The sequence below is a fragment of the Diorhabda sublineata genome, chromosome 3 (assembly GCF_026230105.1).
Source record: "Diorhabda sublineata isolate icDioSubl1.1 chromosome 3, icDioSubl1.1, whole genome shotgun sequence".
Taxonomy (NCBI): Eukaryota; Metazoa; Arthropoda; class Insecta; order Coleoptera; family Chrysomelidae; genus Diorhabda; species Diorhabda sublineata.
The window spans coordinates 27438560-27463880 of record NC_079476.1 but is presented as its reverse complement, the minus strand read 5'-3'; the positions used below and the strand labels follow the sequence as shown (position 1 = coordinate 27463880).

The following is a 25321-nucleotide window of genomic DNA, read 5'->3' as shown; positions in this document are numbered from 1 at the left end:
CAACAATTTAGTTAACAAAATTCATCTGTCTATATCAATAAAATAAATCTTGACAAATGTTTTAATTTTCAAAATAAACCGAAATTGTATCGAAACCAATTAAGAAAATAAAAGCAATACAAAAGACAGACACAAAGCACGACGCCGTGCACACTGATTTCATTCGGACTTCAGCTAGCAATACTAAAAAAAATTACATTGAATACTGTATTTTGTCGTAAGATTGGAACACCCTGTATATCTATATAGTTATCTATTGGATACAAAGTCAACTGGGCACGTAACATATAAAGTTTACTACTTAAATTATTACTCAAAACTATCCAATAAGAGATGGCACTATTCAACTGTTGGAATGTTTGTTTTCTAACTTTTATACGTTTCCATTTATATTTCCTCGATGATGGACAAATAATTTAATAGAATATATGTTTTCACACTCCGACACAACTTTGATATTAATGAAAATAAACTTTAATAGACGCCATTTTCATTCCAATTTTGTAAGTAGATAACAAAAGCTAAGAAACAAGTCATAGGAAATAGCAAACATTAATATTGAAATAAGTTCAGTAAATGCTTCCGTATACAGATGGCGCAGGTAGCTCTAAAAATTTACTAAAAATTATACGATTTTTGGAGTTTTTGCAAGAAGAATAAGTGAATCAATTTGCTAATTTGTGTCCGGAGAAGAGGCTTCTTAATTTCAAGATCACCTTTTCGCAAGACCCGTTCATGAGTATTTCGTTACTCGGTTAGAAGAATACCTAGATGGAAATCACCACAGAGATCTCCATATTTTAATCTTCTGGGTATTTTGAATAAGAAATGAATTTCGAATAATACTGTCCAATAATCTTTGGACAAAAGTATAATCATTAAATTCAATTATTTTCTTTTATCGGTTATCGGTTAATGGTAAGGAATGAAAATATGATATTTGGCAGTTAGATATATACAAATCCTCTATAAAAACGCCACGTTACCGTTTAACCTAACCAACCATGACGGCATATATCTAAATGGAAAAAATTGTATACATTATTATTGCATGTAAAAAAAGTTGAGTGGAAATTCTAATCGACGTCCCAGTATTTTCTAATAAAATGTAATTGTATAAAATAACGTATCATTCCTGTTTCATTTTCACAATCTTCAATAAAAGTTTGAACGAATAATTCAAGCCAACTGCATAAATGAATTTGAAGGTTACAGTGTTATCCCAAAGGAACATATTTTGTTTTAAATAGAATCTATATACTTTTACTTGTCTATACTGATTTGAACGATTGTTATCCATCTCCGATGTTGACTATCTAACCAATTTCAATCAAATACATGTACAAAATAAGAGAAAGTCTCTTTTATTCTGTTATTTCAGGGTTTCCCCTATGTTGGAATAATAATTAGTTTGAACTTTTCAATTTATTGTATATATTTATTAAGAATGTCCAATCTGTGAACTGTAGATTCTAGACCTCAAAATATGATGATTGTTGAGAATTGATCAATTGACAGCTGACCCGAACCCAACCCAACCTTGACCCTATCCTACTTCACACTATACTTTTGTTTTATATAGAGTCAAAGTTGGTAATTATGTATTCTAATGTATTCTGATTTTATTTAAGAGATAAGCACATTTTGACAGTTTCATGTAATAGTGACACGAGCGAAAAGAAAGGCGAAAGAAAAACGTGCTCCGAAATTGTTATTCCGTTATTATTGTTATTTGAACGCACTTTTGAAATCCTGTTCAATAAATCGAACATTGATCAAGATTGGACTCAATTTATTTGCAACTACAAACCCAAAACCCACTGTAAATTAACAACAATGATTCTGCTCAACATGCCTTATGCAAATATTGCTAGTTTCCGAGATACGGGGTGTTCAAAGTTTAAATTTAAATTTCGATTTTCGCAATAATGTTTTATGTTTTGAAAATTGGCAATTTTACGTTTTTTGGCATGAGGAATCATAATTTGCACTCTAATTTAACATTGCTAACAGGGGGCACTAGTTACACTTGTTTGTGTTAATTAAATCAAAGTAAACTTTTTTTGGGCTAAACTTACAACTAAAATAATAAAAAAATATTAAAAAGCGTTAAATTCGACAAAAAAAGTTACTCTTGTTTGATTCGTGTAACTCAATCGGTTATCGAGTTATTTGCTTCTAAAAAGTTCAATAAATTGTAATTTTTTCATAAAAAATTTTTATTATTCCTTAAGTATGTAACGATAAGTATAAGAATAAGTACTACTTTAATATACCATTTATTAACAATTTAGTAATTAACAAGTGTAATAATTATTTATCAAATAATGCCTAGGCATAACGATTTTTCCAAGAATGGATATGATTTGTGTGTTTGCTCAGTCAAACTATAGTGGTCTAGCTGAGGTTAGAAGATATTCACAATTATACACAAATCGAAGGCAACCCAATTACAAACTGTACCGAAATATTTACAACGGCTTAGGTGAAACAGGGTCTTTACGTTCTAAAACTTAGCCCGGTGCTACAAAAAAAATCACTGCCAATGAATAAGATGAAATTTTAATTTGTGTTACGGAGAATCCAGATATCAGTACTCGCCGATTAAGTCTGCAAACAGGTATAAGCCAATCATCTATTTTTAGAATACCGAAGAGGGAAAAATTGCATCCATATCATTACACTCCTGTTCAGAATTTATTATCTCAATATTTACCTAAGCGTCTACAATTTGCCCATTTTTTGGTTAACAAAATGTTAATCCAGATTTTCTGGATACAATTCTTTTTACTGATGAGGCAACATTTACCAGACGAGGAATATTTAATTATAAAAATAATCATTTGTGGGATTTTGAAAATCCACATGCTATGAGGGAAACACATTTTCATCACGAATTCAAGGTTAACATTTGGTGAGTGTATGTAATAAGTGGGTACTTAATAGGTCCTTTTGAACTGCCAACCAATTTAAATGGACCTCTTTATTTAGATTTTCTTCAAGAACATTTACACGAGTTACTAGAGGATATACCTCTCGCTTTAAGACAAAATATGTGGTTTTTGCACGACGGAGTACCACCACATTATTCTCTACAAGTTCGTCAATCCTTAAACGAACAGTTTCCGCATCGATGGATTGGTCGTGGAAATGAGTTTGCTTGGCCACCAAGAGCCCTAATTTAAATCCTTTGGATTTTTCAATTTGGTCGCAAATGAAGGCATTAGTTTACAAAGAAAAAATTACTTCTCTTCCACAACAGCGACGGAAAATAGAAGAAGCCGCAGATGTAATTAAAAATTAAAAAGCGGATCATAAAGTGTATTGAAGTAAATGGTGGGCATTTTGAGCATTTGCTTTGAAGTTTTTTGTTTTTGTTTAAAAATTTGTTATTGTTACATATTTAAGGAATAATTAAATTTTTTTATGAAAAAATTACAATTTATTGAACTTTTTAGAAGGAAATAACTCGATAACCGATTGAGTTACACGAATCAAACAAGAGTAACTTTTTTTGTAGAATTTAACGCTTTTTAATATTTTTTTATTATTTCAGTTGTAAGTTTAACCCAAAAAAAATTTACTTTGATTTAATTAACACAAACAAGTGTAACTAGTGCCCCCTGTTAGCAATGTTAAATTAGAGTGCAAATTATGATTCCTCATTCCAAAAAAAAGTGAAATTGCGCCAATTTTAAAAGAGAAATTGTGAATAACATAAAAAATTATTGCGAAAATCGAAATTTAAACTGTGAACACCCTGTATCTCGGAAACTAGCAATATTTGCATAAGGGATGTTGAGCAGAATCATCATATTTTGAGGTCTAGAATCTACAGTTCCGAGATTGGACATTCTTAATGAATCACCCTGTATATCGAAACCATTCTAAATTTAATGACAAAAAAAATTAAAACTTGAAAAAAATTGATACGTTCATATAACAAGTAATAGTAGTTCAAATTCAGAAATGTGAAAATAAAGTCTTGAGAATATTTTCATGAAAATTAAAGAAATAGTTTTGTATCATCAATGCATATTAATAATACCGAACATCTTAGAATTGATTAATATGCCCTTTAAACGAGTAGTTTGCTGGCAAAAAAATTGTTTACGGATATTACAGTGGCGATCAGATACTTTAGTGGTTTTATGGCAATAATTCCCATACCTCCTATATAAATAATTAGGCATGTTTTGAATATGATACCTCTTGTTGCCATAGAATTGAATAGTATAAGACGCGCATTTGCGCCGTGTCACAATAAATGACGTGGCTAATTCCAGCTCAGTTCGAATCTCGGCACTTCTAATTTATCTTCAAGAAATTTCTATTTGTGTCTACAACATCTAGTGAGACTAGTGTACTAACCGTTGAATAACTAACATAATTTTCTATTAAATCAGTTAAATTCGAAGTAACGTATTCTAATCTGGAATTACGGTCACACAACAAAGTAAGTTTGTAAAACTATTTTAGGTTTCAGCGTCATCGTTCTTTCTGCGTATAAATATAAATGTCGTTTAAAAATAAAGAGAAAACTTTATTTGAGGTTGTTTCTAGGTTAACATTCCATATTGTTGAGAACGTTTCTTTCTCGGAATAATGTTTTGAATATGAACTTTTACATACAAATTTACATTCGAAATACTTCAAGATAGACATTGTTTCTAATATACCCCTACATTTTAACTAAACAAATATATTTTGTTCAATCAACTTGACCTTTTTTGGACAGGTTCTAAGAGCTAAAGTTAGAGTAGCACCAGTCATGTCTACGGCGATCAACAATGGACACAATACCAGTACAGAAGATTTTACCAAACATGTTTTTGGAGGTGAGTGCTTAACTTCGATCTTATCATTGATTTCTTCTTATCATATATGAACTATACATCCTACAAAATAACTCAAAATAATATATGTACGATTTATTTGTTTCAGGAAATGCATCATGTGAGTATCTCTAATCTATTAAAAATTTAGCATGTTGGGTGTACTACTATTGTTTATTTTTTCCTTAATACCTTTCCGACATTTTTTCCATTCTACTTTCAACGCAAACAATTTTCTGGTCAAAGCTACCTACTAGAAGTATAGTGTTTAATTTTCAAGCCGGACAAACGCCCTTTGGAATTGTACATTATAAAATAGTTTGTCTAAATGACATATTCTTGAATAATATACAAGATTTATTTAATCCACTGCATTCAAAAAATGTGATTGGTTCATAAATTATTCTGGCTATTCACTTCTTTCATATATACCCACATAAAAATCAAATTCTATGAACCATTCCTGAATGTGAGTTTCATTTGAGAATATTCAAAAATGTGATCTCGTTTATTTTCGCTCGAACGGCGAAAGAGTCCGATTGATGTGCAAGTTGCTGGAACAACGATAGAGCTTTTGCAGCTTTCCCTATCCTGTTAGTATTGTCCTAGATACTATCCCAGTGAGAATCATGAGTTTTTATCCTCGTTCTTGACCTTCTAATCAAAGAGCCGAAACCTAAATACCAATATAAAGATGCACGAAGGTCAGTTCATTTATCTATATATTTTTCATTTTCAATTTAAAATATATACATTTTCTGTACTGTTTAAAAGAAAATATGATTTTTACGTCATTCATAAAGCGTATTTATGTTATGTAGAGATTTTCTCTATCCAATTTTTAATGTACAACATTTTTAAATATTTCTTGATATCATGTAATCTAGCTTTTAGTGAAATTTTGTAAATATTGTCCAATATAAATTTTGTTTTGGATGTCTATAATTACTTCAATTGAGTACTTTATTGAAAGTGAAGTTTTAAATCGTTTTATGAAAAAACAATATAATATACAAGTAAATTTAGGATTACACACAATTTTATATATAAATTAATAAATAAAAATGCAACTTGTAATACACACAAAGCGGTTGGCTTCGAATGACTCAACCATCTAAGTTTATGATTGGAAACTACGAGGCATAATTTTTAAGTAAGTACCGTTTTGCGGTCAGTGTTCTGCACATGCGCGCTGGTTATTTACATATCTCTTGTCTACGCAATGACGCCATTACAGTCTGATTCTTCATTGTGTACGTTGTTTACTGAGTGTTTAAGAGGCCTCCGACAATCGTGAGTCCCGCCGATTGTGAAGTACGATTTCTTAGTGCTAAAGACGTATCCATCGTGAGATCTATGAAGTTTACGGACAAAACATTATGAGTGATGGAATGGTAAGGAAATGGGTGAGAGCATTTAAAGATGGCCGCACAAATGTGCATGAGGTGTGGGCATCCTTCGGACGTTAATGAAGATTTGGTGCAGAAAGTGGACGAAAAAGTGAGAGAAAACAGACAACAATCCATGGAATGGCGACATTCATCATCACCCAAAATAGTGAAGTGAATGCAGCGTCTTATTGTGAGACATTGAACAATCTGCGTCGTGCAATCCAGAACAAAAAACGTGGCAAATTGAATAAGGGTATCGTTTTGCTGCATGACAATGCCCGTCCACATGTGGCTAATCGGACCAAAGATCAAATCTTTTCAATGGGAAACTCTAGATCATCCTCCCGACAGCCCTGATTTGGCGCCCAGCGATTACCATTTGTTCCTGCACACCTGGGCGGTCAGCGTCTTCAAGACGATAACGAAGTCAAAACAGTTGTGATACAGTGGTTAACAAGTCAGGCGGCAGAATTTTATGAGGAGAGTATTCAAAAACTGGTGCCACGTTATGACAAGTGCCTCAATATTCTCGGAAATTATGTAGAAAAGTAGATTAAAGTACAGGCTTTCATGTAAAAATAAAAAAATTGCGATATCTTTGCACTTATTTTTTTAATTCCAAAACGGTACTTACTTAGAAAATATGCCTCGTACACGTTTCTTCGACTGAATATGCAGAAAATAAATATACTATAATGGATGACTTGATTTCAATTAGGTATTATTAATCAATATTCGAATAAAATATTTTCTATCATGGCAATATTGAAAGTTGTGACAAGTACTATTTTTTATACAGTTTTAAAAAATGGTGATATCAATAGGATAGGAACATAATTACACTGAATATTTGAACGGCGATTCTTTAAGAAAATGTGGAAATGATGGAGAAAAGTGATATTCAGACTTCGATCTAAAAAAACTTGATGGATCGCCCAATTATTGGGAATAAATGTAATGTAAAATCAATTTACCATTAGGAATTTTTTCATCATTATGTCCAAAAGCAGTATTGATTCGACGTTTAACTTCAGAGATGAAATTTTCTAAAAAAGTTTCCTATTTCTTCAAGATATTGACGTAAAATTTCGCATTTTTTTCAAATTTATCATGCTTTCATATCCATTAGCTTTTCTAAATTTGTCGAAAATGATATTTTTTGTTTCCATCTGTCTAAAATATCATTTCTCTTTTTCCAGCCGAACAAATCGTAGAAGAATCCAAAACATGTGGTAAAATTTTAACAGTTTTGTCATGGATTATCGTAATACTTACCATGCCTTTTTCCCTCATGGTTTGTTTTAAGGTAAGACTAAATGGATTCAATTGAGATATATTTTAATATTATTATTATCTCTACTTATATTTCTCCTTTTTCATTTTTTTTCAATAGAATACTTTCGAGTAAATCGGATTAGTATTATAGTTAGTTATATCAAAAGGACCTAAATAAACCCAGTAATCCGTAGAAACTTGATCAAAAAACACTTCCAGCAATATCTTACAAAATAAATCTTAATGTCGGTTATCCAAAGCCCTATTCACCAGAATCTAACTAATCAACATTTTTTTTTGTTATTAAACTCTTTTCAGGTGGTACAGGAATACGAACGGGCAGTAATATTTCGCTTGGGTCGTCTTCTCTCAGGTGGAGCTAAAGGCCCAGGTAAGTGATACTTTTCAATTTCTAGTTTTTTCCCAATTCTGCAATAAATTCAGATTAATCAAAAAAACAGTGAGAATATAATTATTTTATTAAAATTAATGATGAACTATTGAAGTTTTAATAACGAAGTACCTCCTAAGACACAGTTTTGGAATTTAGAAAGTATAGAATTTTATACTTCTAATATATTTGTTAGAAAATCAATTTTGGTTTTAGGAATATTTTTTATTCTTCCATGCATCGATGCTTATGCCAGAGTTGACTTACGCACGAGAACATATGACATACCTCCTCAAGAGGTAACGTATTGTGTGGGTTATTAATATTTAGGTATTTATGTTTTTGTTTTCATTTATGAAAACAATGTATATTGACAATATTGTCCAATTAAGTATATTTTTTATAGGTTTTAACAAAAGATAGCGTTACCGTTTCCGTTGACGCGGTGGTATATTACAGGGTTTCAAATGCCACGGTGTCGATTGCCAATGTCGAAAATGCTCACCATTCCACCAGATTACTGGCACAAACCACATTACGAAATATAATGGGCCAAAGACCGCTACATGAAATCCTTAGTGAACGTGAAAGTATTTCCCAGCATATGAAGGCTCTTCTAGACGAAGCAACCGACTCCTGGGGAATTAACGTTGAACGTGTCGAAATGTTAAGTAGACAAAATAACACTTTTCTTACCTATAATACGTACTTCTAATTTGATAATTTACGAGGTTATTTTGTGAACAATAATGTGATGGAATAAGCTTTCTATTAAATAAAAAAATTATCAACTTGTCACAAAATTTGAGAAATCAATTATTTATTTATAAAATTATCCATAGTATAGACCAGGGATTGGGAAACTTTTTTCTTCGCGTGCCAATTTTTGCTAACGAAATATATGGCGGGCCAAGTAGCATTACATTATTTACTGAAATAGAAATATTTTTTTAATTTTTCTCAAAACACTAATTTATTGGACAATGTTAAAAAATAACATTTTTAATTGCAATTAATTGAGCTCAAGTTAGCTGCGAAGTAAAAGGTTGAGGAGCGCTGGTCTTTGTGGGAACATGTGACATGTGGAACTGTTTTTGTTTCTGCATGACTTCATCACAAGCCGGTTCCATTTGTGATGCTGAGTTGCTAACAATAAAAAAAGGAGGTCATCCGAAAGCCTATTACGAAGACCATTTTTTCATTATTGAAAACGTTTGTCCGCACAAATAGTTTGTACCAAACATAGCCATTATTTTCTGGGCGTAGGCAACTATATTTGGGTATTGTGTCCTAGATAAGGACTTATAAAATTCCTATTTGCTGGTGTTCAGAAATAGTTGCTTCAAACGGGTAGTGCGTTCGACGACAGACGCACCTACTCGAGCTTCATTTTCGGTTTTCGCTCATATCCCCGTCCGCGGTCGCACATGTTGTTTTATGTGCGACGTGCACTGCCATTACTGCCAATTAATAATAATGTAACTTCTGATAATAAGAAAGCTGTACTTGATTTTTGTTTGATGGTCGCGGGCCGGATTTCAACGCTTTGCAGGCCGGAGACGGCCCGCGGGCCGTAGTTTCCCCGTCCCTGGTATAGACTATAGACGGTATAATTCATCCTCCCAAATAACAACTGAAATTTCACCATAGAATATTATGTACTTCAATAAATTGCATTTGAGTTCATCGGTGTTGAGGGATTAATATTCCTAAAATTGATGTTTTCAACAAGTTATTATTTTAAGGATGGCCCTTCAAATCATTGTAAGTTCACAACAAGTTAGATAATTGGTGGAATATTTCGAGGCTCTTGTTCAAAGTTAAATTAGTTTTGATTTCACCACACGAGATTTGTATTTTGTCAACTATAGAAACAATATAATATTCGAACGCGATGGAAATAATCTAATTCGTAATTATAATCTTCATCTTTTATACAGTAAAGATGTTCGTTTACCGGTACAATTGCAACGAGCTATGGCTGCAGAAGCAGAGGCAGCACGAGAAGCACGCGCTAAAGTAATTGCAGCTGAAGGAGAACAAAAAGCTTCTAGGGCTCTTCGAGAAGCATCAGAAGTTATAGGAGATTCTCCTGCAGCATTGCAGCTACGTTATCTTCAGGTAATGTTTGATATTCGCATGCTTATAGTAGTACTTTTTGCTTTTTTGGATTGGAGTTGTAGCAAATAAAGTAATTCTCATTCACATTTCATAATTCAGCTTTTTGAGTTCAATATTTCAATTGTTATTATAAAAATCATGGGAATTTGTGTAAAATAATTGGCATATTAAATTATATTATTTTGAAAAACATTTTATGAGGGTCTTTTTCACCCTCGTTTGAAAAACGGGATGGGCCTGTTTTTAATACTTTCATTGGCGTTATTTTATGTTATTCCAGCAAACTCACCAAAACCTTTGAAGATATTTTATTATCATTATTTAGTACCTATTCTCATAAAATACCCTTTATAAATTTTCAAAAGTAATAACTATAAGACCTTTTCACGTTTTTAGATATTGTTTATTCATATTAACAACTACATTTTGTTGGTAACAATTTTAAACTTTTGTTTAGCAAATAATATATTTTTGAAATATTTAAACTTTCTCAAAACTAACCCATTGTTCTCTGGGACCCAATTACAATAACTTATGAACAATATATACATGTCTGATTATCATTTATTATCTGAATAATTCAAATATCGTCATTGTGATTTCTGCATTTTTTACTCAATCTAAACCTTTTCACATTACCTCTAATCTGGATCACGACACCAAACTTAAGTCACTTTAACCGATTAATAATGATTATTACTTTATAAAAACTATGTATGTATATTGCATCAGCCGTGTATACAGCTTGTAGATCTGTTTTCCATATATATCATTTGTACACGTCACCGATAATAAGTCGTCGTCCCAAAATTACATGGTTGTATGTTACATTTTATGAAAAATTCAGTTACCAATGGAACAAGGTTCTACATTTCATAAGCTTTCCTCTGCTACCCTTACATAGATCGTAGCACGTATACAAACCTCTAAAATAACAAAATTACAAAGTTGTACGTTTTCAAATATTACGATTGGGTTAACAGAGTTGTATGTTAAACATACAACTATCAAGTTCTTAAGATAGAGTTTTAACGAAATTTTTTTGGTGTGTGTTATAAAAAAACAACTATGTAATATTCTCTCAGGTAGTTCAACTTTAAGGTTATATCAAAACGTTTCATGTGTTGATGTGAGGAAGAAACTGGAAAATAAAATTAAAATTAAAGAAAAAGAAGGTCCAGTTTTTGAAGATGGAATATAATAACCGAAAAAGAGAGCATGAGGAATGAACGAAGAAACGATAGAGTAGGAGAAACAACCGTTTTGTGTTTTGATCTACAGAACGTCCTCACGTGTCCAAAAGCTGATATTATAAACTTATAAAAGTAAACTAAACATTTATAATATGACGGCCCATTTATAAATAGGGAAAAAAGTATATTGCCCAGTATGGCCGAAGACTTTACAAGGAAGAGCTGGAAATGACATTGCAAGTTCATTTTATAAAATTCTAAATAAAGTCTTCACTGATCATCTTGAAATAACAAAGTTAGTGGTTTGGAGTGATAGTTGCGTACCACAGAATGGAAACAGTTTCATCAGTTACGCAGTTGCTCAGATCATACAAACATACAATGTGGTAAAAGTTACAATGAAATTTTCTATCCCCGGTCATTCTTGCATACAAGAAGTAGACGCATTACACAGCTGCATAGAAAAGAGTTTACGGAAAATGGAATATACGTAGTTCTTGTCGTGTTATGCAGATGCAACCAGTGGACTTCTTTGACTTCCAAGCAGGTACACGCTTCTGGAATTATAGCTTAGTACCATATTCTAAAGTTTGCATGCTCCAATTTAACAAAGATCATACCATAGTAAAATATAAAATTTTTTTTACCTAACAAGATTAGACTGTTGCCCAAGTTCGAAATTGCTTGCGTAAAAAGACAGAAATTACACAGAGACCGGAGGAGTGAATAAAACTACAAAAATTAGAAAAATACGAAGGTATCTCTAGCTAAAAATAAAATAGATACTTTGCGCAATATGATAAAATGGATGCCAGCTGTGGATAGACACCATTATTTGTTCAACTTCTACAGCAAATGAAGAAAAAATAACAATTTTATAGTATTCTGTTGTTACTCAATTAATTGTCTTATAGGAACCCTGTTTATGTTTAAAAACATAAACGTTTAAAAAATAAAGAGAATAATTAATTTTGAAAATATTTTACAAGAGTTTTAAAATTTTTTTTATTTATACTAAATGTCTCGTACGTAAGCTATTTTTTAGTTTTTTTTTTTACATTGATAAAGTAATCAATACTTTTGCTTTTTGGTAAGTAAAGTGTTTTTTGTGTTGTTGTTCATAAAATGTATAATGTGTTTATAAAATATAAACACATTATACAAGAATTTCAAAGTTGTATGTTTTCAACAAAATATTATTTATTTCAAGCAACGAGAGAATACTTATACAAAACTTTTACTTTAGTTCATTATGAAATATTCCAATACTAAAACTAATTAGAGTATAATAATTTTTTAGTTATATCTACAGTTTTGTGGGTTGCTGTATTTTAAAACTGCTTTTTCTCGAATCTACAATAATGTTACTTAGAACCCTGTATTTTTGGGGCGACGAAGTAACGATTATGGAATTTATTTCAATATTGGTCCAAATAAAAATTTTAAGGTATACATTCAAATATTTGGCTTCAAAATATGTTGATTGAGCTTCATTCTATTATATTTGTTTGTTTTGTCTGATTTTTTAAAAAGATCTCGAATCCCCATGTAGTTACACGAATTATATACAGATTTTATTATATTGATCATCAACGGAGAAGAACATAAATATATTTTTGTTCTCAGCAGGAACAATGTGTAACTAACATACTTTGTTAGTAATACTAAATTAGAATGCAAATGCATAAAACAAAAAATAATATATTTACAAGAATCTACTAAAACAAAACATTCTAAAGCGATTTTACATTTGTATGAGGCATATCGTGCTGTATTATCATATTTTGAGGACTGCTACATTGATTAGAAAAATCTTTTTTGCCTTAAATTGTTAGTATATCCTGGACAGTATCAGTAGAAAAGCAAGTAATACATTAAATACAATACTATGAAATAACAATTCATGTGGGAAAAAGAATTTTCTCTCAAGCTGTTACTACTGATAACCATAATCTTATGTTGAGCTATTTATACGAAATATTATGTAGATTATTTCATTCGTCAAATTATCCTTACATTTCTATGTGGTCAACGACTGTTTCCATATTGATTTACTTTTTACTGTTGGAATAAAACTAGTAATTTTGTGTAAAATGATTAGAAATGTCCTGCAGTAAAGGGACGAGAAAAGTGTTTTCAATGTTTTGTGAACAGCGCGTGCATTGCTACATTAAATTAACTGGGCCTTTGAATGTCTAATTAACATTTGGGTAATTTATATCTTGAATTTAATATTATTCGAGTGAACAAACGACATTAATATAACAACGTTTGAATAACTTTGCCTTGTAACTCTGAAAAGTAGAAATTTTGAAGTAATTTTATAGCAAAAATTTTCAATGAAATATCATTATTGTAACAATGTATTTAACTTTGTTTATGTAGAACGTCTCAAGACGTTATAAAAATACACTCAAATTTATTATCTTCGTTTATTAACTATTCTAATTGATTAACGAGACATTTTCTGTTCTATTTTGTTGATAATATAATAATTATATTGAATAATCTATACGCTCACTAATGTTTAAATTCCTTATGTTCTTAGTACGGTCATAATTAATTTACTAATTTCCAATCTCCTACATCGATTGCTTGGATATAGCTTAATCTGTTTACTTTAGCTGACTGAAAATATTGATCACTAAAAGTTGTATGAATAATTGACGAGTTCGTTGTAATGAGAATGTTTTATGCATGATGCATGGAAATATCATTATGATCCATTCGAGCAGTAAATAAGTTTTACCTGTTCCAATGCTAAGATTAATAATGAAACATGAATGTAGTAGACTTTTAATCTTATATATTAAAAAAATTGATGATTTCCATTCCGAGTCCATTCAGGCGTTCTACCCAACCGATTTGCTTAATTTTTTTTTTCAATGAAAGGTATTGATGCCCAGATCAGCCATCAACCATCGGATTTCATCTAATTTTCACCATTATCAAGTTATACTCAAATGCGATTTCCCCCTGTACATTACTTATGGGAGTTTTTAACATACACACGTTCTATCCTCAATATGTCAGGTTCTATTCAAGATAGAGACTTCGTTTTGGTTTAAGAACACTAGCTGAAACACCTTCTTTCTTTTGAGTTTTTGAACACTTAAATCGGTTGAGTTGGAGAGGAGCTAGGCGCGGACATTCAATGTGGAGTTATGGATTTTTGTAGGTTTTTGGCAATTTTTCTACATTCAAAGATCTATATCTGAGGTTCTAATATAGTTACAGAGTTCGTTTTGATTTAAGAACACTCGCTGAAACACCTTCTTTCTTTTGAGTTTTTGAATACTTAAATCGGTTGAGTTGGAGAGGAGCTAGGCGCGGACATTCAATGTGGAGTTATGGATTTTTGTAGGTTTTTGGCAATTTTTCTACATTCAAAGATCTATATCTCAGGTTCTAATATAGCTACAGAGTTTGTTTTCGCTTAAGAACACTCGCTAAAACACCCTCTTTCTTTTGAGTTTTTGAATACTTAAACCGGTTGAGTTGGAGAGGAGCTAGGCGCGGACATTCAACGTGTAGTTATGGATTTTTGTAGGTTTTTGGCAATTTTTCTACATTCAAAGATCTATATCTGAGGTTCTAATATAGTTACAGAGTTCGTTTTGATTTAAGAACACTCGCTGAAACACCTTCTTTCTTTTGAGTTTTTGATACTTAAACTGGTTGAGTTGGAGAGGAGCTAGGCGCGGACATTCAACGTGTAGTTATGGATTTTTGTAGGTTTTTGGCAATTTTTTTACATTCAAAGATCTATATCTCAGGTTCTAATATAGTTACAGAGTTCGTTTTGGTTTAAGAACACTCGCTAAAACACCTTCTTTCTTTTGAGTTTTTGATACTTAAACTGGTTGAGTTGGAGAGGAGCTAGGCGCGGACATTCAACTTGTAGTTATGGATTTTTGTAGGTTTTTGGCAATTTTTCTACATTCAAAGATCTATATCTCAGGTTCTAATATAGTTACAGAGTTCGTTTTGGTTTAAGAACACTCGCTAAAACACCTTCTTTCTTTTGAGTTTTTGATACTTAAACTGGTTGAGTTGGAGAGGAGCTAGGCGCGGACATTCAACGTGTAGTTATGGATTTTTGTAGGTTTTTGGCAATTTTTTTACATTCAAAGATCTATATCTCAGGTTCTAATATAGTTACAGAGTTCGTTTTGGTTTAAGAACACTCGCTAAAACACCTTCTTTCTTTTGAGTTTTTGAATACTTAAATCGGTTGAGTTGGAGAGGAGCTAGGCGCGGACATTCAATGTGGAGTTATGGATTTTTGTAGGTTTTTGGCAATTTTTCTACATTCAAAGATCTATATCTCAGGTTCTAATATAGCTACAGAGTTTGTTTTGGCTTAAAAACACTCGCTGAAACACCCTCTTTCTTTTGAGTTTTCGAATACTTAAACTGGTTGAGTTGGAGAGGAGCTAGGCGCGGACATTCAACGTGTAGTTATGGATTTTTGTAGGTTTTTGGCAATTTTTTTACATTCAAAGATCTATATCTCAGGTTCTAATATAGTTACAGAGTTCGTTTTGGTTTAAGAACACTCGCTAAAACACCTTCTTTCTTTTGAGTTTTTGAATACTTAAACCGGTTGAGTTGGAGAGGAGCTAGGCGTGGACATTCAATGTGGAGTTATGGATTTTTGTAAGTTTTTGGCAATTTTTCTACATTCAAAGATCTATATCTGAGGTTCTAATATAGTTACAGAGTTCGTTTTGATTTAAGAACACTCGCTGAAACACCTTCTTTCTTTTGAGTTTTTGATACTTAAACTGGTTGAGTTGGAGAGGAGCTAGGCGCGGACATTCAACGTGTAGTTATGGATTTTTGTAGGTTTTTGGCAATTTTTTTACATTCAAAGATCTATATCTCAGGTTCTAATATAGTTACAGAGTTCGTTTTGGTTTAAGAACACTCGCTAAAACACCTTCTTTCTTTTGAGTTTTTGATACTTAAACTGGTTGAGTTGGAGAGGAGCTAGGCGCGGACATTCAATGTGGAGTTATGGATTTTTGTAAGTTTTTGGCAATTTTTCTACATTCAAAGATCTATATCTGAGGTTCTAATATAGTTACAGAGTTCGTTTTGATTTAAGAACACTCGCTGAAACACCTTCTTTCTTTTGAGTTTTTGATACTTAAACTGGTTGAGTTGGAGAGGAGCTAGGCGCGGACATTCAACGTGTAGTTATGGATTTTTGTAGGTTTTTGGCAATTTTTTTACATTCAAAGATCTATATCTCAGGTTCTAATATAGTTACAGAGTTCGTTTTGGTTTAAGAACACTCGCTAAAACACCTTCTTTCTTTTGAGTTTTTGATACTTAAACTGGTTGAGTTGGAGAGGAGCTAGGCGCGGACATTCAACGTGTAGTTATGGATTTTTGTAGGTTTTTGGCAATTTTTTTACATTCAAAGATCTATATCTCAGGTTCTAATATAGTTACAGAGTTCGTTTTCGCTTAAGAACACTCGCTAAAACACCCTCTTTCTTTTGAGTTTTTGAATACTTAAACCGGTTGAGTTGGAGAGGAGCTAGGCGCGGACATTCAACGTGTAGTTATGGATTTTTGTAGGTTTTTGGCAATTTTTCTACATTCAAAGATCTATATCTCAGGTTCTGTTCAAGATAGAGACGTTTTGGTTTAAGAACACTCGCTGAAATACATTCTTTCTTTTGAGTTTGAACACTTAAATCGGTTGAGTTGTAGAGGAGCTAAAGCGAGCTGAGTCGAAGCGATTTTTGAGTAAAATCAAAAGATACATTTGAAACTTCATTGTATGTAGTAATTTTTAAAAATCGATAATACTAACCAAGCAATAAAATAAAGTTATCATATTGATATATTTCTATTATAATGATTTCTGATACTTATTTAATGGATTGGATGCGAGCGAAGCTAGTATAAGTATATAGGATCTGCAAATTCACAGAATTATTTGCTATAAAATGATTTTAAGGAGTCTATTTCAAATAAATTTGATTTTGATCAAAATTTCTGATATGCATGAGTAATAAATTTAGCAATTGCATGAAATTTTGTAGCTTAATCAGTGTGAAATTGGAAATAATTGTAATATTATTATTGTCATTGAAAAACTGGAAATGTCTATTTTGGATACTCCAATTTAATTGCATCATAACTTGTTAATATATCGGTTTTTTCTATGTTTACAAAAAAAATTTAATACAAGTCATTTCAACGTTAATGTTTATGAAAGTATTATCCGCATCATTATTATTCCACCATTATTTAATTTGAGCCGACCAGAGTATTTAGATTTGTCTAAAAAACAAATAGTTCCTACGATAATGAACGCAGTTGGTAACAATTTCAAGTCCTCTGGTCCTCTTAATTACTTTTGTGAAAAAAATAGGTTTCTATCAATTATTTTTCAGGTAACTGAATAATAAACGAAATTATAATTATGTGGTGTTGACGGTTGTATTTTGTGAATTCAATAAATTCCGAAAAACTGAATATATATATACAAGTATTACTGTTTAAACAATGTTATAGATATTTTGGTGTAACCGTGTACACTACAATTGTTTGAAAAAAACTTTTATGAAACATTTTTGTCGAAATCTCGAAATATCAATAATAACTTTATTCTTCATTTTATAATCAAATAAAAATTAGTTTTATATTTTGATCTTTCCATGATTTTACAGATCAATTTAGAATATACATCGGAAAACTGCTCATCCATGAATATAACATTTAAATTATCTAATGTTGGATTAATTGAATAAACTACATTTGTTCTTTGATTAACATATAAATTAGCAATTAGCGAACTATCCGTGACCTGACAAATACACAATGTTTCTCGTTAATTAGATCTTGTATCTATTTGTTGAATACCTATTAGAACTAGAGAATGAATAACGAATATTTAAATGCAACGTTTCATATATTTACAGTGAATTTTCAAATGTATGAATAATATTTCTAAGTTTATTCAATTACAATGAATAAATTTTACCTAAAACGGTATATTCAAAAGGATGGCAAAGGTGTTTAAAATAGCATATGTAACTGTTGATAACTATACCTGTAATTTAAAACTAGCAATTTACATTACAAAAACGGTAGTCGCATTTATATATTACAACCTTTAATTGAAGTGAAATTATGCATTCTGTCCCACCCAATCTTAGATTATACATCAAACTATTGTAAACAGTTTATTAAATATAAAGGTAATATTATAATTGAGTAATTCTTATTTGTCAGGTCGCGTATTAGTTAAACGTTCTCATATTACATAAAAAATATGCGAAGATTAATTTCCGTTATCAAATCATTTATACTCACAATTAACATATATTAATATCTATTTTTTTCTATTAGACATTGAACACCATATCAACAGAGAAGAATTCAACCATTGTTTTTCCTCTGCCAATCGATATCATTTCGTACTTCGTGAAAGCTATGGATGCAAAACAGTAGATAATGTTCACTGAAAATATTTTTGTGAAGTTTTGAAAATTAATTACTATAATAATTCCTGCTTTCTTTTTCTTTACCGTAAATAAGGAACATTTAATATAAACTATTATATATCATTATTATTTGACACATAATGATAATTCAATACTCATAATTTACTTAAATAAACGAATTTATATAACTACGAAAAGTGTAGATTAAACGTCTATGTTATCATTAAAATGAAGACTGTATAAACTATTAACAAGATGAATTGATTGTTTAATACATAGTTATTTAAAACGCAAATAAGAAGAGCTTTAAAACTTTCTTAAAATTTATATGATCAACTCACATCTGATACAAAGTTTTAAGGATTTTCTTGAGGCACAAATATAGCATAGTTCCAAAACTTAACGACTTTTTAGATATTGGTAATTTTCGACACAAATAAATCAATGAGTCTTGATATATACAAAGTGTCGTTTTTGTGAAAGGATCTTTTATAAAATTGAAATTAGAAATATGTTGTTACAAATACTGTCTGGCACTAATTATTCGATCTGCAAACTAATTTCAATGAACATGGTTTTAAAGAATTATAGTTTATATAGAAAAATAATTATACACAATAGATATTAATCATTTGCAGATCATAACTGGAATACGAAGCCATTCAAAATCGATATAATTTAGTAGAGTAGTAGATGAAATGACGTAGTATTTAAAAACATCAGGTCACGGATAGTAAATTACAATTAACAAAATGTAATACAACAAACAAAAGTTTATGAGCATTCTTCTTGAATATTATTACAATTTTTCTTAATTAGGTTTTTCTTTAATTCAATTTCTCAAATTAATATCGAACCTATGGGAGCTTACAAAACCATTTGATCTTCTTTGATGATGAAATTGAATTTATTGCTTTACACCATTGTAATATTTTCTCCAATTAACTGGGAATTATTTCACGCAGACTTTGACGAAAATATGCACATCGAAAAGTTCAACTATAATCTATCCAATCCCAATCGATATGAGGCTGAATAGTTCTGTAGAAAATTGAATGCGAACACAAATAACGAGGATTCCTAATAGAACCAGGGATTTCGTGGAAAGGAGGGGTTCTCAAAGATGTAGGATAAAGTAAATAATTTTATGAATAGGTACAAAAGTGGCAATTCTTTATTAGGTATAAACCCAAAACACTCTCGATAATGCTGCTCCTCGTAATATTATACCAAAAAAAAGCTTTTTATATATTACTAAACAAAATGTTGTGTGCCAAAATAAAAAAAAAAACGCGACTGGTGTAGATTTCTTCACGTTTAAGACTGTTTGAAGAACCTATCCATATCAAATCCAAATTTTTAATCGATACTAACTAAATGAAATCTACTTTGTAAACAAAAATTAAAATAATATTGAAAATATCAGGAAAATATATAGATTACTAAGCTTAAGACTTGAATAGACCTTAAATACGAAATAACGTTTTCGTATTTTACTACACGTTATATAAGGTAGTAGTCCATTAATGGCATTAACGTAACGTAACATTTTCATAATATTCAAATGTTATGTTTCTTCATATGAATAGTGCCAAAAATTATATAATAGGAATTATTGGAACAATATCTAAAATAATGTTTGAGGATAGTATTGGTAATGACATATTCTTTTTTTATATAAAAATTTTTGCCTTTTAAATAATACTTTAAGTAAGTTTCATAATATTGGGATAGTTCCTACTATTTCATGTAATTTCGATTATAATTCAAATATTTATAAGAGTATTTTAATGAAACTGGTCTATTTTTATATGTACCTTTTGTCCCGTACAATTTCTAATAAAAAATATTATTGTAGATTATTTCAATTCTCACGTTTTCTCACTACATTTGAATATTTACTGCACTAAGGTAAAATATATAAAAGTTTTGATGTTCTCGTCTAGACAAAATAATATTTTCACCCAAACCAGTAGAATCTTTAATCTGTGATCTAAAATCGATATTCTGTGTGATTTAATTTTACCTTTTAAATTAACACCTATAAAAAACAAAATCGTCAAATATACTACCGTAAAACGGGGTTACATTGAACATTTTCTTTAAATTTTGTCGAATAACTCTTTTACCTGTGGTTCAATTGAAACGAGGAATATAACACTTATGGGTCACTACAAAAACAAGACTTTACGTACGTCAGATTATAAATTGAGCGTAGCTATGGAGAAATAGCTCTAGAAAAGTTGCTGTTCAATGTTACCCCGTGATCGGGATAACATTGAACAATGGTATAAATCGGATTCAACGTACCCACGGGTTAATTATTCGTTCAATATAACTCCGCCATTGAAACAAGCGGTAAAAATTAGTAGGGAGTCATTTTATTTTACCATTTTTTCTCAATACCAAGGTGGTTATATTGGTTGACGAAATATATCTTTTAAAATTTTCTCTATTAAACATTAAAGTCCTTAATACAGTGTAATACAATCTTATTCTAGACTAAACAAATTGGTAATTCAAAAGTAAAATAACAAAAGATAAGAGAAACGTATGAACGACAGTCTTTATAAATACTTTTAGCACACAGCATACCCGTCGAATTTAATCGAAAAAACCACTTTTCCGCGGCGGTCTTCAGCTGGAGCGAGGAGAAATCTCTCAAAATCCGAGGGACTTACGATTGACACGTCGTCTACCTGGGAAAAAAACAACATTATATTTCGTTATAATGCACAACGCAGTAAAGAATTTACTGCCAATAGAAGGCAGAATTTGACAACGTAGTTTCCATGAGGCAGTTTTGTTTGTAAAAGGCCGACGAAAAATTTTTAAATTTTCTTGGTTGCCAATCTCACAAGCACATAATCGTTAACGACTGCAGCCTCCGTCGGCTCTTTATTCTCTTCTTGAAGCACTTCATCACAAAATGTCTCGAGATCACAATCAGATTCGTCCTGAAGCTCTATTTCTACGTCGGACTATCACTATCAAATTCCTTAGCAGATTTTTTTTATTCTTGGTGGTTGGCGCAGAACATCCAGAACTTTCTCCTGTTTCAAAATCTTCTGGCTCGATGCTTTTACCCGGTGCAATGTTTATTTTCTTTTTTCTTTGAGTTCTAGGTCCTTTTTGTTCCTAATACCCTGAAGAAATTGTACAACTGTGTCATTTAAACTGTTTTCGAAATTTTGGTTTATTTCAGTGTGGACAGTACCAGGCAATTTCTTTAATATTTCATTTCTGTCTAAGCGGTATATACCCGTTCAACATTAACTTCTTTAAGAGTTTTGGAAACGTCTCTTTTGGAAGACCAGTTGTTCCTGTCGCTAACTTATAATCACTGAGTATTTTACGCCACTGTTTCTTTAGCGGTGCGAATATTCGACCGACAGTCTGATAAATTCCTCAGAGAAATGGCTCGCCAAGTTATCCCCGATCCAATACTTTGACTCCTTCTTGATGTCTCGTGTGATAGAGAAAAACAGAAGTAAACTAATTTAAAAAGGTTGCATAATCAAATCATCCATTAGTTGTAGGGTTGTATCTTGTTTTATCGGGTCCTCCTTCCATCCAGGTTGTCCAAAGGTTTTCTACTTTGTAGACTACATACAGTGGCAGCAGAACTCCAGAAGCGCTTCCGCAAAACATCAAAGAAATATTTGATTTTAAGTGAGACAATAAACGTTCTGGGTATTTCACCCCTCTTTTAGAAAAGCATTTTGTAGACCCAGGGTCATCCGATAAATTTGTCTCATCGAAATTGTATATGCAATCGGGGGAAACTCCGTCTAGACATTGCTCAAGGTTATCAAAATATGCATTGAAAACTTCTTTAGTGGTAGATGCTTTATTTGGGTTAATAGTTTGGGATTTTCTAAAACTTATTATTCTGTTTCTTTTCAGAAAGCCTTTAATCCCGTCGATACCAGGCAAATTATTGTTAAACTACTTAACTGTCCTAACCATTTTGTCGAAATTGCTTTTCATAATATGTCGTACATCGTCGTGAGTCAAAGGAAAGCCCCACTCAGCGGTTTTCAAGAGCATATCAATCAGTAACTTTTCTTCGTCGTTGCTTTTGGGATCTTGTATATCTTCGACGCCTTGGAAAGTGACAAATTTTTTGTTTTGATTTCGCGGATTGCTTGTTCCATAGTATCCATAGTTCCATAGTGATGTAATTTTTGTATGATAGACTACCCAACTTTCTAACGGGATTTTCGAACTACACTATCTAATATTTCCTAACCTCCCATATATTTTCGACGCAGAGTAATGTTAGACGGATCGCGTACGATTCAAAACTAACGGCAGGAAACAATATTACATAAATCACTCGCGATGTAGCCTAAACACACTGATTCTTGCCGTTTAATGTTACCCAACTTTTCCAAAAAAATTACATATTTTTTTATTATGTAGTTAAAAATATTTCAGAACCCAAATCATTTACGGTCTTATGTAGAATAAGGTTCAACGGATATATTTTATAGAAGGCCGGCTGCAGACACAGAAACAAAGTTCTTCTCCTTAATTTTGAGAACCTGAAATGAAATTTCATAAGAAAGTCCAAGGAAAACGTATTTGTGATCCTCAAAAAATTAGATCGGTTCCAAAAAACAATTTCAGGCCAACTTGTGGAAAAATATAATCTTTATTGTAAAATTGTTCAATTTTATCCTGGGGTTCAATGTAACCCCGTTTTATGGTAGCTAATTATTTTAATAACTTTCAACGATTCAGCTGGGATAAAATATATTTAAAGTCTGTAACAAATATGTCATACATACATTATAATATTAGTCATTTTAGTCAAGGAATTAATACCATACGATAGTTAACCTAACATAACTAATACCTTAAAATTTTGAACGGACACTGAAAACTAAAATTGATTTTTAAGTTCTACTTTGGCAAAACAAGAATAACAATAATATTTCGACATTTGTGATTGTACATTTAGTATATCTATCATTATCATATCATTGTTATTTTTCTTAGGTATTATTATTTTAAATTTTTGTTATACCTAAGAAATTGAACATATAACCAAGTTCATAGTTTTAGAATATGACTTGTTATTATAAGTAGTGACCTGTTTTCGATTTGTGAAACAACCTTGCATGTTTTCATTGTATTTTCAATTTTGGTTTTTACATCAAATGTTTGTTATCTTAGGTAAACGAAATCATGCTTTTTGAATCCACTGATTGCTTTTTTAATCACGTATTTACATATATTACTTGTTAATTGTACAGACGCTGAACACTATATCAGCTGAGAAGAACTCAACTATAGTATTTCCGTTGCCAGTCGATTTATTAACATATTTCGTTAGAGCCAAGGAAGCTGCTGGACAAAATGTAATTTAAAGTAATTTAAAAATTTCAATTTCTACCTTAATAATTATGAGATTTTATCAACGTGTAGGTTAAGGAGGAAAACACTCTCGATTTTTGGATAAATTTGAAAACATTTTACTGAAATGTTAACGATTGTTTGTTTCTCTAAGCTTTCGACAACCAATAGTTTTTATATGACTGAAGTAAAAACATATATTGGCTTATTTTCCCAGTACTAAATTTATTATTTTGAACTCGATTGTAAAAGTTCAGATACAAAATTCATTTTTTTATGCCACCTAAATATAATTACAACAATAATCATATTTATTATATTACTGTAGACGTTAAGATATTTGAGCCACACAAAAACAAATGTTAATGTTAATTGATGCCTACACTATCTAACAAAAAATTGAAACACTCGTAATATTCATTGGATATGAGTAATTTTGTTATTTATTATGTAAAATGTATTTTCTGAAATAAATGTTTGTGTTTTACAATTAGATAGTTTGAATATACCTTTTACCACCGGCGTCGCGATGGGGGGCAGGGGGGCGCCTCCCCCCACTCGCAGTGGGCAGTTGGGAAATTTAGGATAGGTAAAAAATTACTCGTGTAATCGTGTAATGATACACATCCACTATGTCCTTCTAGTTTTACTATTTTCTTCAATACTAATAAAAGATGCTAAAAGAAAATTACAATGTGTCATGTCTAGTTTTTTGATAAATTCAATGCTTATTTTAATTTCCTCAATAGCATACTGATGTTTTCTAAATACGGTGTAAGAAATCCATAAGAAGTTAACCATACCCTTTACATAAATAAGTAAAATCTGCCTATTATAAGAGGTTTTCCAATAAGAGGTGTTATTTTGATATTCAAAGAAAAATGCCATTTTTTTGAGATAAATGATCGGATTTCATTATAAAGAGGAAGGTATGCCGTTAATAATGGAACACAACATCAGCCAAATGGCCGTCACGACTGCGCTTACAGGACCATATCCTTTTCATGAAATTTTCCGTAACCAAATTGCAAAGCGGCTGCCCTATGTCCTCGATAGCCTCACGAATTCCATCTTTGAGGTCTTGAATCGATGCTGGACTGTTGGCGTAGACCTTATATTTCACGTAGCCCCAAAGGAAAAACTCGCAAGGTGTTCAATCACAAGATCTCGGTGGCCAATTGTGATCATCTCTTCGAGAGATAACACGGTCCGGAAATTTTTCCCGTAAAAGATCGATGGTTTCGTTGCTTGTGTGGCACGTAGCGCTGTCTTGTTGAAAGTAAACGTT

General features: G+C 31.3%; 1 protein-coding gene across 6 annotated transcripts; it reads left to right on the top strand.

Annotated features, from left to right (window-relative positions):
- The first annotated feature begins 4284 nt into the window (after window positions 1-4284).
- On the top strand, window positions 4285-24523 carry LOC130441650 (band 7 protein AGAP004871). Of its 6 annotated transcripts, XM_056775426.1 has the most exons (9): window positions 4285-4456; window positions 4739-4838; window positions 4945-4956; window positions 7426-7532; window positions 7820-7892; window positions 8109-8191; window positions 8299-8558; window positions 9833-10013; window positions 23934-24493. In XM_056775426.1, exons 2-9 carry the CDS (start codon window positions 4772-4774, stop codon window positions 24045-24047), a joined length of 897 nt encoding a protein of 298 aa, XP_056631404.1. In that variant the 5' UTR covers window positions 4285-4456; window positions 4739-4771; the 3' UTR covers window positions 24048-24493. The 6 variants fall into 6 exon arrangements, with proteins under 6 accessions (XP_056631404.1, XP_056631406.1, XP_056631405.1 ...); XM_056775428.1 differs by lacking the exon at window positions 4285-4456 and having other exon boundaries at window positions 4579-4838; window positions 19638-24523; XM_056775427.1 differs by lacking the exon at window positions 4285-4456 and having other exon boundaries at window positions 4579-4838; window positions 18578-24523.
- Window positions 24524-25321: the final 798 nt, after the last annotated feature.

Excerpts from the sequence above, each read along its gene's own strand:
- LOC130441650 (XM_056775426.1), top strand. The coding sequence starts at position 4,772 with ATGTCTACGGCGATCAACAATGGACACAATACCAGTACAGAAGATTTT. Across the intron at positions 8,559-9,832 it reads AACGTTGAACGTGTCGAAAT|TAAAGATGTTCGTTTACCGG; the intron begins GTTAAGTAGACA and ends TCTTTTATACAG. Across the intron at positions 10,014-23,933 it reads TGCAGCTACGTTATCTTCAG|ACGCTGAACACTATATCAGC; the intron begins GTAATGTTTGAT and ends TTAATTGTACAG.